Below are 13,862 nucleotides of genomic sequence, written 5' to 3'. Positions count from 1 at the left end.
CATTGTTTGGGCCAGCATTTGTTGCCCATTCCGAATTGCCCTGAAGAAGGTGCTGAGCCATCTTCTTGAACACCTTTCAAACCTACTGATTAGGGAGACTATCACAGCTGTACAGTGGGAGGACACCTCAGAGGGCAGTGAGGCTATATGGGTAGAGATCAGGAATAAGAAGGGTGCAGTCACAATGTTGGGGGTTTACTACAGGCCACCCAAGAGCCAACGGGAGATAGAGGAGCAGATAAGTAGACAGATTTTGGAAAAGAGTAAAAACAACAGGGTTGTGGTGATGGGAGACTTCAACTTCCCCAATATTGACTGGGACTCACTTAGTGCCAGGGGCTTAGACGGGGCAGAGTTTGTAAGGAGCATCCAGGAGGGCTTCTTAAAACAATATGTAGACAGTCCAACTCCATGCTGGACCTGGTATTGGGGAATGAGCCCGGCCAGGTGGTAGAAGTTTCAGTAGGGGAGCATTTCGGGAACAGTGACCACAATTCAGTAAGTTTTAAACTGCTGGTGGACAAGGATAAGAGTGGTCCTAGGGTGAATGTGCTAAATTGGGGGAAGGCTAATTATAATAATATTAGGCAGGAACTGAAGAACCTAGATTGGGGCGGATGTTTGAGGGTAAATCACCATCTGACATGTGGGAGGCTTTCAAATGTCAGTTGAAAGAAATTCCGGACTGGCATGTTCCTTTGCGGAAGAAGGATAAATATGGCAAATTTTGGGAACCTTGGATAATGAGAGATATTGTAGGCCTCGTCAAAAAGAAAAAGGAGGCATTTGTCAGGGCTAGAAGGCTGGTTAACAGACGAAGCCTGTGTGGAATATAAGGAAAGAAGGAAGGAACTTAAGCAAGGAATCAAGAGGGCTAAAAGAAGTCACGAAAAGTCATTGGCAAGTAGGGTTAAGGAAAATCCCAAGGCTTTTTACACGTACATAACAAGCAAGAGGGTAGCCAGGGAAAGGGTGGGCCCACTGAAGGACAGGCGAGGGAATCTATGTGTGGAGCCAGAGGAAATGGGCGAGGTACTAAATGAATACTTTGCATCAGTATTCACCAAAAAGAAGGAATTGGTGGATGTTGAGTCTGGAGAAGGGTGTGTAGATGGCCTGGGTCACATTGAGATCCAGAAAGATGAGGTGTTGGGCGTCTTAAAAAACATTAAATGTAGATAAGTCCCCAGGGCCTGATGGAATCTACCCCAGAATACTGAAGGAGGCTAGAGAGGAAATTGCTGAGGCCTTCACAGAAATCTTTGGATCCCCACTGTCTTCAGGTGATGTCCCGGAGGACTGGAGAATAGCAGATGTTGTTCCTTTGTTTAAGAAGGGTAGCAAGGATAATCCAGGGAACTACAGGCCGGTGAGCCTATGTCAGTGATAGGGAAATTACTGGAGAGAATTCTTCGAGACAGGATCTACTCCCATTTGGAAGCAAATGGATGTATTAGCGAGAGGCAGCATGGTTTTGTGAAGGGGAGGTCATGTCTCACTAACTTGATAGAGTTTTTCAAGGAGGTCACAAAGATGATTGATGCAGGTAGGGCAGTGGATGTTGTCTATATGGACATCAGTAAGGCCTTTGACAAGGTCCCTCATGGCAGACTGGTACAAAAGGTGAAGTCATATGGGATCAGGGGTGAGCTGGCAAGATGGATACAGAACATGGCTAGGTGATAGAAGTTAGAGAGTAGCAATGGAAGGGTGCTTTTCTGATTGGAGAGCTGTGACTAGTGGCGTTCCGCAGGGATCAGTGCTGGGGCCTTTGCTGTTCGTAGTATATATAAATGATTTGGAGGAAAATGTAACTGGTCTGATTAGTAAGTTTGCAGACGACACAAAGGTTGGTGGAATTGCGGATAGCAATGAAGTCTGTCAGGGGATACAGCAGGATTTAAATCGTTTGGAGACTTGGGCAGAGAGATGGCAGATGGAGTTTAATCCGGATAAATATGAGGTAATGCATTTTGGAAGGTCTAATGCAGGTAGGGAATATACAGTGAATGGTAGAACCCTCAAAGTATTGACAGTCAGAGAGATCTTGGTGTACAGGTCCACAGGTCACTGAAAGGGGCAACACAGGTGGAGAAGGTAGTCAAGAAGGCATACGGCATGCTTGCCTTCATTGGCTGGGGCATTGAGTATAAAAATTGGCAAGTCATGTTGCAGCTGTATAGAACCTTAGTTAGGCCACACTTGGAGTATAGTGTTCAATTCCGGTCGCCACACTACCAGAAGAATGTGGAGGCTTTAGAGAGGGTGCAGAAGAGATTTACCAGGATGTTGCCTGGTATGGAGGGCATTAGGTATGAGGAGAGGTTGAATAAACTTGGTTTGTTCTCACTGGAACGAAGGAGGTTGAGGAGCGACCTGATAGAGGTCTACAAAATTATGAGGGGCATAGACAGAGTGGATAGTCAGAGACTTTTTCCCAGGGTAGAGGGGTCAATTACTAGGGGGCATAGGTTTAAGGTCAGAGGGGCAAGGTTTAGAGTAGATGTACGAGGCAAGTCTTTTTACACAGAGCGTAGTGGGTGCCTGGAACTCGCTGCCGGAGGAGGTGGTGGAAGCAGGGACGATAGTGACATTTAAGGGGCATCTTGACAAATACATGAATAGGATGGGAATAAAGGGGTACGGGCCCCGGAGGTGCAGAAGATTTTAGTTTAGACGGGCAGCATGGTTGGCACAGGCCTGGAGGGCCGAAGAGCCTGTTCCTGTGCTGTACATTTCTTTGAACTGCTGAAGTCCATGTGGAACAGGCACACCCACAGTGGTTCCACTACATGAGAGCGAAGAGGCCTCGGTTTAACATTTCATCCGCGAGATGACATCTCTGACAGTGCAGCACTCCCTCAGTGCGGCACTGGGTGTGCAGGCTACATTATGTGCTTAAGTTCTGGATTCTAACTGCAGTCATAAACCACCTGACTGGGGTAAGCACATTCCCCACTGAGTCACAACTGACACCTTGATTGCCAATCTGATCGTATTGTACAGACATCACACTTGAAAGTGTCAAAAGCATAGATACGAGAAAGACACAGGGGGTAATTTCAAACTGATTTTCTTTATCTGGAGCCTGAAATTTACTGAGGGGAGATGATGGCACTGTGGTAATGTCGTTAGCAATCCCGAGGCCCTGCGCAATGGGTTCAAATCCCCGCGCGGTAGCTGGTGGAATTTAAATTCAATTAATAAACTCTGGAATTGAAAGCTGCTCTCACCAATAATGGTGGTTGTAAGACTATAAAGTTTTTTAGGGAAGGAAATCGGTCATCCTTACCTGGTCTGGCCTACATGTGACTCCAGACTCTCAGCAATGTGGTTGACTCTTTTGTCTCGAGGATAATTCTGGCCTTGCTAGTGACACCCACATGAAATGAAATAAAAATCGCTTATTGTCACAAGTAGGCTTCAAATGAAGTTACTGTGAAAAGCCCCTAGTCGCCACATTCCGGCGCCTGTTCGGGGAGGCTGGTACGGGAATTGAACCGTGCTGCTGGCTGCCTTGGTCTGCTTTCAAAGCCAGCGATTTAGCCCAGTGCGCTAAACCAACATTCTGGGCAGCACGGTAGCATTGTGGATAGCACAATTGCTTCACAGCTCCAGGATCCCAGGTTCGATTCCGGCTTGGGTCACTGTCTGTGCGGAGTCTGCACATTCTCCCCGTGTGTGCGTGGGTTTCCTCCGGGTGCTCCGGTTTCCTCCCACAGTCCAAAGATGTGCAGGTTAGGTGGATTGGCCATGATAAATTACCCTTAGCATCTAAAATTGCCCTTAGGGTTTGGTAGGGTTACTGGGTTATGGGGATAGGGTGGAGGTGTTGACCTTGGGTGGGGTGCTCTTTCTAAGAGCCGGTGCAGACTCAATGGGCCGAATGGCCTCCTTCTGCACTGTAAATGCTATGAATCTATGAATCTATGTCGGAAGAATCTTAAACGAGCACCCGCCAATCTGTTAACTTCCTAATCGACAGGAACGTGCGTATGATTGATCTCGGCAACTGCTTGCAACACAGTTAGACTTGTCAGTGAAAGAGCCTTCCACCCACCGGATCATAGAAGGTTCACAGCACAGAAAGGGGCCACTTGGCCCATCGTCTCTGTGCCAGCAAAAACAAGCCCTCCCCAAGCCTAATCCCACTTTCCAGCATTTGGTCCATGGCCCTGCGGGTCGCGGCACTCGAGGTGAATATCCAGGGAACTGGTAAATGAGGTGTGTGTTTCTGCCTCTACTACCCTTTGAGGCAATGAGTTCCAGATCTCCACAACCCTCTGGATGAAAAGGTTTTCCCTCATTCTCCTCTAATATGTCTATCAATCATTTTAAATCCATACCCCCTCGTCACTGACCTCTTGCTTAAGTAAATAGATTCTTCCCGTCCCCTCCATCCAGGCCCATCACAACCTTCTACATCTCAATCAAATCTGCCCATTGCTGCCTCTGGTCCATGGAGAGCGATCCCAGCCGATCCAATCTTTCCTCGTAGCTGCTATTCCTGTCCCTCTCTAATCCATGTTTCCGCCACAGCTGTGCTATCACATTGCCACGTTTGCTCCTGTAGATTCAGCTTGTCGGCTGTTTCTGTGATACTCCTTGTATCCAAGTAGATGCCCTCGAGCACTGACAAACTGGCCTTCAATTCCCAAACTTTGTTTCCTCTGCCTTCCAGACTCATCCAACTAGTTTTCTATCTTCCATTTTCATTTGTGATCTTGTCCCAACAGAATTTAGCCCCATGTCCCCACCCCCTGCCAAACTAGATTAAACCCTCCCCAACAGACCTTGCAGAATACCTCACAGGAAACCCAGTCCCAGTCTTGTTCAGGTGCAACCCGTCCGGCCTGCAGCGGCCCCAGCTCCCCCCGCAGCCAATCCTAATGACGCAAGAGTCTAAAATTCTCCCTCCTGTAGCAACTTTCCACAAATTAATCTGCTTTGTTCTCCTATTCTTTTTTTTTTAAATTAGATTATCCAATTATTTTTTCCAATTAAGGGGCAATTTAGCGTGGCCAATCCACCCACCCTGCACATTTTTGGGTTGTGAGGGTGAAACCCAAGCAGACACGGGGAGAATGTGCAAACTCCACACGGACAGTGACCCAGAACCGGGATCGAACCTGGGACCTCAGCGCTGCGAGGCAGCAATGCTAACCACTAGGCCACCGTGCTGCCCCTTTTTCCTCCTATTCTGGTGCTTATGTGCGCATGTCACTGGAAGTAATCTGGAGACTACTACTTCTGAGGTCATGCTTGCTAATTTTCTACCTAACTCCCTAAATTCGGATTGTAGGATCACATCCATATTTCTACCCATGTTGTTGGTTTCAATATGTCCAAGACTGCTGGCTGTTAACTACCCGTCCCCCACACCTCTCAAGGTGCTCTGCATCCTCTCAGTGATACCCTCGTCCCTGGCACCAGGGAGGCAACACATCATCTTGGATTCAGACCTGTCGGGGGTGATTCTCCGAGCCCCGCGCCGGGCCGGAGAATCGCCGCAACTGCGCCCCGCGCCCCGACGCCGGCGCGCGATTCTCCGAGGTGCGGAGAATCGGCGGCATTTGTGCCGCCGCGTTTGCTGCGCGCCGGCTGGGGGCCGAGCGGCCGCGCCGATACGACAGAGTCCCGCTGGCGCCGTTCACCCCTGGTCGCTGCCGGCGGGAACTCTGCAGGAATGGTCGGGGGCAGCCTGTGGGGGGGGGGGGGCTCCTTCACCCCGGGGGGGGGGGGGGGTCTGGCCTCCGATGGGGTCTGGCCCGCAATTGAAAGGAGGCTGGAGCGGCGTGAACCGCTCCAGCGCCGTGCTGGCCCCCTGTGGGGGCCGGAATCGTACGTAACCGGGCCCGGTTCGCGCCATCGTGAAACGCGACGGCGTTCACGACGGCGCGAACTCTTGGGCCCAATATTGGAGAATCGCCCCCGTCATCGCAGAAACACCTGTTTGCTCCCCCAACTATTGAATCACCTATCATTTCAAGTCTCCCTTCTACCCCCCTAAACAGCTGAGTCACCGGGGGTCCCATGGACTTGGCTCTGGCTAAACCCCTCAGGTGAACGATCACCTTCATCGCTATACAGAACTGAATGCTGGTTGGAGAGTGGGATGCACTCCTCACGGGATTCCTGTACTGCTTGCCCGGACTTTGTGACTACCCGGTGGTCACCAATCCCTCTCTCCATCCGCAGACTCTTAATCAGCGAAGTGACCACATCGATAACCGTGTTATCCACATGGCTCTCAGCCTCAGTGCCCCGCAGTGATGCCAGCTCCTGTTCACAATCAAAGCTCAAGCTGCTGCAACTGGCAACACTTTCTGCACACGATTATCACAGGGAGCGGCCCGGAGTTCCCACAGCTTGGGAGGTTGGAATTGTGCTGCTATTCCTTTGTTAGTTAACCTTTCTCCCACCAAAAGCCCGACCAATGTTAGAGTCAGAGACATTTACAGCACAGAGGAGGCCATTCGGCCCATTGCGTGCACACCAGGTAACAAAGATCTGACGACACTAATCCCATTTTCAAGCACTTGGCCCACAGCCCTGGAGGTGACGGCAGCGCAAGTGAATATCTAAATGCTCCTTAAACTTTACAACAGTTTCCAACTCAACCACCTTTTCAGGCAGCGAGTTCCAAACACCCACCACACTCTGGGTGAAAATGTTTCCCTCAACTCCCCTCTTGACCTTCTGCCTCTTACCTTAAATCTATGTCCCCTGGTTCTTGACCCTCTCTACTGATGGAAAACTGCCTTGATATCCACCCTATGCCCCTCATAATCTCATACACCTCGTCCCCTTTCAATGTTCACTGCTCCCAAGGGAAACAGATCCAGCCTATCCAATCTTTCCTCATAGCTCAGATCCACCAGCATCCTGATAAATCTCCTCTGCACCCTCTCCAGTAAAAATCACCCAGTAATGACATACCCCACTAACCTTGTTCAGTGAATTAGTTAATAATTTTCACAGCCAAAGTAATATAATAGAAACTTCCACTTTCCTAGCTTAGGAACAAGGGGAGAAAATCTCACCACCTACTGGAGACTGATAAACGGGTAGAAATTGAAGCACCTCTTTCCCCGGTGTACCGAATTCCCATCTCCACACTGTCTATATCCCACTCAAGTGTGGTCTCCTTGCGTGTGCCTCTTGCTGTCCAAAGATCTAATATCAGCAGAACACTTGTGCAGTAAATAGCACATCATCCATCTGTGAACAATGCCACAGGAGATTGATTCAGTTATACAGACAGTCATTTGAGCTTTTCAGAACAAACAGAAGGGGGCCCTCCAATAAACCACACGATGGGTACAGCGGTTTCTGTAGTGTGGTGGATTGCAGATGTTGTTTCTGTCATTACTGAATGATTGACACATCAGACAACCAATGGCGGGAATGTGGAGGCGGGGCCATTGGAGGGAGATGGTCATGTGGTGAAACCTCTGCAAGCATTGGCTAACCAGAGTTGATGATTCTACTCGACACTGGAACATCACACTCCTGTACCGAGCGAGTCGTACTTACAGCTATGCTGACTTTCCCCAAGACTTCCTCTGTAATCCTGCCAGCTTTTTTGAGCACTTGATCCAGCGATCCACCATCCTAATACAGAGTTAAAAATTAGAATTACTCAGTGAACTAAACAGCACCATACCCTGGTCATCGCACGGAGTCACAGGGCAATCCGGAGAGCAAAATATTGATCATAAAACCCCTACAGTGCAGAAGGAGGCCATTCGGCCCATTGAGTCTGCACCGACCTTCTGAAAGAGCACCCTAGCTAAGCCCACACCACTGCCCCATTTTCGTAACCCCAACTAACCACTGGACACTACGGGACAATTTATCATGGCCATTCCGCCTACCCTGTACATCTTTGGGCGTGGGAGGAAACCGGAGCACCCGTAGCAAACCCACGCAGACGCGGGGAGAACGTGTAAGAGCCAGTTTAGCTCAGTGGGCTAGACAGCTGGTTTGTAATGCAGAACAAGGCCAGCAGCGCAGGTTCAATTCCCGTACCAGCTTACCCGAACAGGCGCCGGAATGTGGCGACTAGGGGCTTTTCACAGTAACTTCATACTTGTGACAATAAAAAGGTTATTATTGGGGCAGCACGGTAGCATTGTGGATAGCACAATTGCTTCACAGCTCCAGGGTCCCAGGTTCGATTCCGGCTTGGGTCACTGGCTGTGTGGAGTCTGCACATCCTCCCGGTGTGTGCGTGGGTTTCCTCCGGGTGCTCCGGTTTCCTCCCACAGTCCAAAGATGTGCAGGTTAGGTGGATTGGCCATGATAAATTGCCCTTAGTGTCCAAAATTGCCCTTAGTGTTGGGTGGGGTTACTGGGTTATGGGGATAGGGTGGAGTTGGGTAGGGTGCTCTTTCCATTAGCTGGTGCAGACTCTATGGGCCAAATGGCCTCAGAATGAAGCACGTTCAATAAACTAACGTGATTGAGAATCGTCCTATAGCCCAGCTCGATCTAACACAGCCTTAGAAATAATCAATGACTGTTGAATTATGGATCCATTGTGCTCTTCAGCTTGTGATTGGTCTTTTCTTTATCTTTTTAAAATAAATTTAGAGTACCCAATTAATTTTTTCCCAATTAAGGGGCAATTTAGCGTGGCCAATCCACCCGCCCTGCACATCTTTGGGTTGTGGGGGTCGTTGGGTGAAACCTAACGGGGAGAAAGTGCAAACTCCACACGGACAGTGACCCAGGGCTGGGATTGAACCCGGGTCCTCGGCGCTGTGAGGCAGCAGTGCTAACCACTGTGCCACCCTGCAGCCCTAGCTCTTTTTCGTTATCAAACTAGTTTCAGGATGTGCAGTAAAAGACCCAATTTTTTTTCCATTAATTTTTGTAAGGCCAGTCCCCCTCCTCCCATTCTCAAGCTATATGTTTAACAGTTGCCCTTAGTGGCGTTTCAGACAACCCAAGTGAACGATTCCCACAAGGGATCAGTTTTTAAAAAAACCCATGGGAAACCTCCACACCTGCCGCTACCTCTTTAAAAACCTGGAAATGAAGGTTCAAACAGTCAGGCAATGAATCCATGACAACAAAATAACAGGCAGGGCGAGAGGCTATGTCAAACACATCGCTATTGAAAATGTAATGCAATATCTTAAACTTTGAAAATCACCGCTTGTTTACAAAATGAATGGTTTTTACTTAAAATACGGTTTGGAGGAATGATTAGAGATAGAGAAACAAAATGCAAATGAAGGACCAGGGAATGAAAACGTGGAGTTATGTGAAGAGAATGGAGAAGCTGGGATTGTTCACCTTGGAGCAGGGGAGATGTAATGGAATTGTTCCTAATTAAAGAGGGGTTTTGACAAAGTAAATAGCTTCAACTGGCAAGGTGGGCGGGTAACCATAGGACACAGACTTTAGATGATTGGCAAAAGCATCAAAGACCAGATGTTTTCAGGCAGTGAGCTGTTGTAAAGAGGAACACACCCTCTGAAAACATTGCGGCAGCAAATTTAGTTACAACCTTCAAAAGCAAAGAGGGATAAATACTGGAAGGGGGAAACGTTGCAGGGTTCTGGGGAAGGGGTGTGAAACTAATTGCAATGCTCTTTGAAAGAGCCAGCAAGGCTGTTTCGTGGGCGGCACGGTAGCACAGTGGTTAGCACTGCTACCTCAGTGCGCCAGGGTCCCGGGTTCAATTCCAGCCTCGGGTCACTGTCTGTGCAGAGTCTGTACGTTCTCCCCGTGTCTGCGTGAGTTTCCTCCCACAGTCCAAAGGTGTGAATGGTAGATGGATTGGCAGTGTTAAATTACCCCTTAGTGTCCAAAAGGTTAGATGGGGTTACTGGGTGACGAGAATAGGGTGGGTGTGTGGGCTTGGGTGGAGTGCTCTTTCCAAGGGCCGGCACGGGCCCAATGGGCCGAAAGGCCTCCTCCTGCATTGTCGGGAGTCTATGAAGGTCCCGCTGTATCTGTTGAAGAAGATTTGTTGGGATAAATATGTAGAAGGTCACGGAGCAGAGCCAGAAGAAAACAATTAAGGATTGTAACGTCTGGAGTGGATGAGAAGGCCGGCGTTAAGAGGAACTTGTTGTTTGACGCACTGACTTGACGGAAGCTTTGGACACGTGATGTAAACAGGAGCGGAGTGTTGGTAATGCAAGGCAAAACACCAGGAGAACGTGGGCATGGAATACCCGAGATGGCACGGATGGATAATATCGGAATGTGGACTGGCCTGTATGGGACAGGCTGGGAGGACCGTGGAGAAAGTGCAGCAAAACCCCTGGAACGGGAGCCAGGTGAAAGATACGATTCAGAGTGGAGACAATGGCTGACACGGAAGGAAGATGGGAACAAGCTTGGCCGCTCCTGCAACTGGGCCTGAAAGGCAGCCATTTCCCATTCCCGCCTCCTGACTTTCTTAAGCAAATACTTTTAGCCTCCGTACCATGTGCTCCATGCAGATGCTAATCTCTCCATCACTGTAGAAAGCTCCGTAGAATCCCACAATATACGGAGAGTTACACTCGTGTAGAACCTGCAGTTCACGGATGATTTGGTTTCGGATGGCTGGCTTTATCTCCAGGTGAATTAGCTAGGAGCAAAGATACAGATAAATTCAGCTCATTTTCCCAGTCTTTCATCATTAACATTTCAGGAGAATCATTCATAGCCCAGAAACAGGCCATTCGGCCCAATTGGTTCCTTCTGGTATTTATGCATTTTCCCACTGCTCTTCAATTCACCCTATCAACGTGGTCTTCTACTCCCTTCTCCCTCACGTACTTATTCAGCTTCCCCTTAAACACATCCACACTGTTCACCTCAAGTCATTTCTTGTAAGAAGTCTTACAACACCAGGTTAAAGTCCAACAGGTTTATTTGGAATCACTAGCTTTCAGAGGGCAGCTCCTTCATCAGGTGACTCAAGGTTTCAGGAGAGAAAGGCGTTAGAAAAGGAACAGAACTTATTTTACCTTCCGGGCCATAATGAGACCTGACGGTTTGTGAGAAACTTTGAAAACCACGCCTCCATTCCCTGCTCCCAGTTCGGATATCTTCTCAAAGTCGTCATCTTTCAACTCTCCAACCTTCTGTTTCTGGGTCAGAAATGCCTCCAGCCGTTTGCGTTGTTGTTCATCCAACTCGAGCTCCTCTAGCTTTTTCTGCAAAGCTTCCAGGTTTCTCCTGAAATGTCGCAAGAAATTCAAACAAAATTTGAGAGAGCAAATAATATGAATCACTTCTCAAAGGAGATCAGCACCAGCTCTTTGGGGCATATCCTCAACCCTAGTGTTAACAGGAGGCAGTGATGTATTGCACTAGACTGGTAATCCAGAGAGCTGGACTAATGCTCTGGAGATAGGGGTTCAAATCCCATCATGGCAGCATTAATAAATCTGAAATTGAAATCTAGTTTACTGTGACCATAGTTATAAATTGTCCTAAAAACCCATCTGGTTCATTCTGGGGTAAGAGAAGTTATCGCTAGAGAGGTTTAAGGCGGAGTGGGAGGAAGAGTTGGGGGAGGATATTGAGGATGCGTCATGGTGTGAGGTGCTCGGAGGGTGAATGTGTCACCTTTGTGCGTGAGGTTGGGGCTGATACAGGTGAAGGTGGTGTATAGAGCGCACCTCACACAAGGGCGAGGATGCGTCGACTTTTTGAGGGGGTGGAGGATGTTTGTGAACAGTGTGGGAGGTGCCCCACTGATCACGTTCATATGTTTTGATCCTGCCCAAATCTGGAAGGGTATTGGAGGGAGGTCTTTAGGGTAATCTCTAATGTGGTGCACGTGAGACTCGAACCGGGTCCCCGAGAAGCCATATTCGGGGTGTCAGATCGGCCGGGGTTGGAAGCGAGTGCGGAGGCAGATGTCTTGGCCTTCCCTCACTAATCGCCCAAAGGCGGATTCTTTTGGGGTGGATGTCGGCTTCTCCGCCCTGTGCCTCGGTGTGGCGGGGGGGGGGGGGGGGGGGGGGGTCTGCTGGAGTTCTTAACGCTCGAGAAAGTAAAGCTTGAGTTGAAGGGGAGGATGGAAGGGTTCTATAGCTCATGGGCCTTGTTCATAGAATTTACAGTAAAGAAGGAGGCCATTTGGCCCATCGAGTCTGCACCGGCTCTTGGAAAGAGCACCCTACCCAAGGTCAACACCTCCACCTATCCCCATAACCCAGTAACCCCACCCAACACTAAGGGCAATTTTGGGCACTAAGGGCAATTTATCACGGCCAATCCACCTAACCTGCATATCTTTGGACTGTGGGAGGAAACCGGAGCACCCGGAGGAAACCCACGCACACACGGGGAGGATGTGCAGACTCCGCACAGCCAGTGACCCAAGCCGGGAATCGAACCTGGGACCCTGGAGCTGTGAAGCAATTGTGCTATCCACAATGCTACCGTGCTGCCCTAAAAAGACAAGCGCCCAATGTGGGGCTCAAACCCACGACCCTGGGATTAAGAGTCCCATGCTCTACCGACTGAGCTAGCCGGGCTGATGAATCATGCATTTTCATGAATTGGATGAATGAGGGGATTGTTGCCTGGGGGATTGCCATTGTATTTGTTGTTATTGTTGATTATCTGTTGTAAATTTTGAAGAAAATGTGATAAAGGAAGAGAATAAAAATATTTTTTTTAAAAACCCATCTGGTTCACTAATGTCCATTAGGGAAAGAAATCTGTCATTCTTACCCGGTCTGGTCTACATGTAACTCCAGACCCACAGCAAAGCAGTTCACTCTTAGGCAGTTCACGTAAGGAGCATCCAGGAGGGCTTCTTAAAACAATATGTAGACAGTCCAACTAGGGAAGGGGCGGTACTGGACCTGGTATTGGGGAATGAGCCCGGCCAGGTGGTAGATGTTTCAATAGGGGAGCATTTCGGTAACAGTGACCACAATTCAGTAAGTTTTAAAGTACTGGTGGACAAGAATAAGAGTGGCCCTAGGATGAATGTGCTAAATTGGGGGAAGGCTAATTATAACAATATTAGGTGGGAACTGAAGAACATAGATTGGGGGCGGATATTTGAGGGCAAATCAACATCTGACATGTGGGAGGCTTTCAAGTGTCAGTTGAAAGGAATTCAGGACCAGCATGTTCCTGTGAGGAAGAAGGATAAATACGGCAATTTTCGGGAACCTTGGATAACGAGAGATATTGTAGGCCTCGTCAAAAAGAAAAAGGAGGCATTTGTCAGGGCTAGAAGGCTGGGAACAGACGAAGCCTGCGTGGAACATAAGGAAAGTAGGAAGGAACTTAAGCAAGGAGTCAGGAGGGCTAGAAGGGGTCACGAAAAGTAATTGGCAAATAGGGTTAAGGAAAATCCCAAGGCTTTTTACATGTACATAAAAAGCAAGAGGGTAGCCAGGGAAAGGGTTGGCCCACTGAAGGATAGGCAAGGGAATCTATGTGTGGAGCCAGAGGAAATGGGCAAGGTACTAAATGAATACTTTGCATCAGTATTCACCAAAGAGAAGAAATTGGTAGATGTTGAGTCTGGAGAAGGGTGTGTAGATAGCCTGGGTCACATTGATATCCAAAAAGACGAGGTGTTGGGTGTCTTTAAAAATATTAAGGTAGATAAGTCCCCAGGGCCTGATGGGATCTACCCCAGAATACTGAAGGAGGCTGGAGAGGAAATTGCTGAGGCCTTGACAGAAATCTTTGGATCCTCACCGTCTTCAGGGGATGTCCCGGAGGACTGGAGAATAGCCAATGTTGTTCCTCTGTTTAAGAAGGGTAGCAAGGATAATCCCGGGAACTACAGGCCGGTGAGCCTTACTTCAGTGGTAGGGAAATTACTGGAGAGAATTCTTCGAGACAGGATCTACTCCCATTTGGAAGCAAATGGACGTATT

The 13,862-nt window shown here is 48.7% G+C and overlaps 1 protein-coding gene and 1 non-coding gene across 3 annotated transcripts in view; both read right to left on the bottom strand.

Moving 5' to 3' along the window:
* The window catches only part of map2k1 (mitogen-activated protein kinase kinase 1), a 143,747-nt gene that overhangs the window by 28,290 nt on the left and 101,595 nt on the right, over positions 1-13,862 (bottom strand). For both annotated transcript variants that reach the window (XM_072470345.1, XM_072470346.1), the window contains 3 exons: positions 10,974-11,184; positions 10,445-10,591; positions 7,537-7,614 (listed from right to left, as the gene is read on the bottom strand). In XM_072470345.1, the coding sequence (XP_072326446.1) occupies positions 7,537-7,614; positions 10,445-10,591; positions 10,974-11,184 (436 nt within the window). The remainder of the gene's footprint in view (positions 1-7,536; positions 7,615-10,444; positions 10,592-10,973; positions 11,185-13,862) is intronic.
* trnak-cuu (transfer RNA lysine (anticodon CUU)) lies at positions 12,422-12,494 on the bottom strand. The gene has a single exon. It is a non-coding gene; the product is annotated as a tRNA-Lys (tRNA).

Source organism: Scyliorhinus torazame, chromosome 12 (assembly GCF_047496885.1).
Source record: "Scyliorhinus torazame isolate Kashiwa2021f chromosome 12, sScyTor2.1, whole genome shotgun sequence".
Classification (NCBI taxonomy): Eukaryota; Metazoa; Chordata; class Chondrichthyes; order Carcharhiniformes; family Scyliorhinidae; genus Scyliorhinus; species Scyliorhinus torazame.
This window is presented reverse-complemented; position numbering and strand designations above follow the sequence as displayed.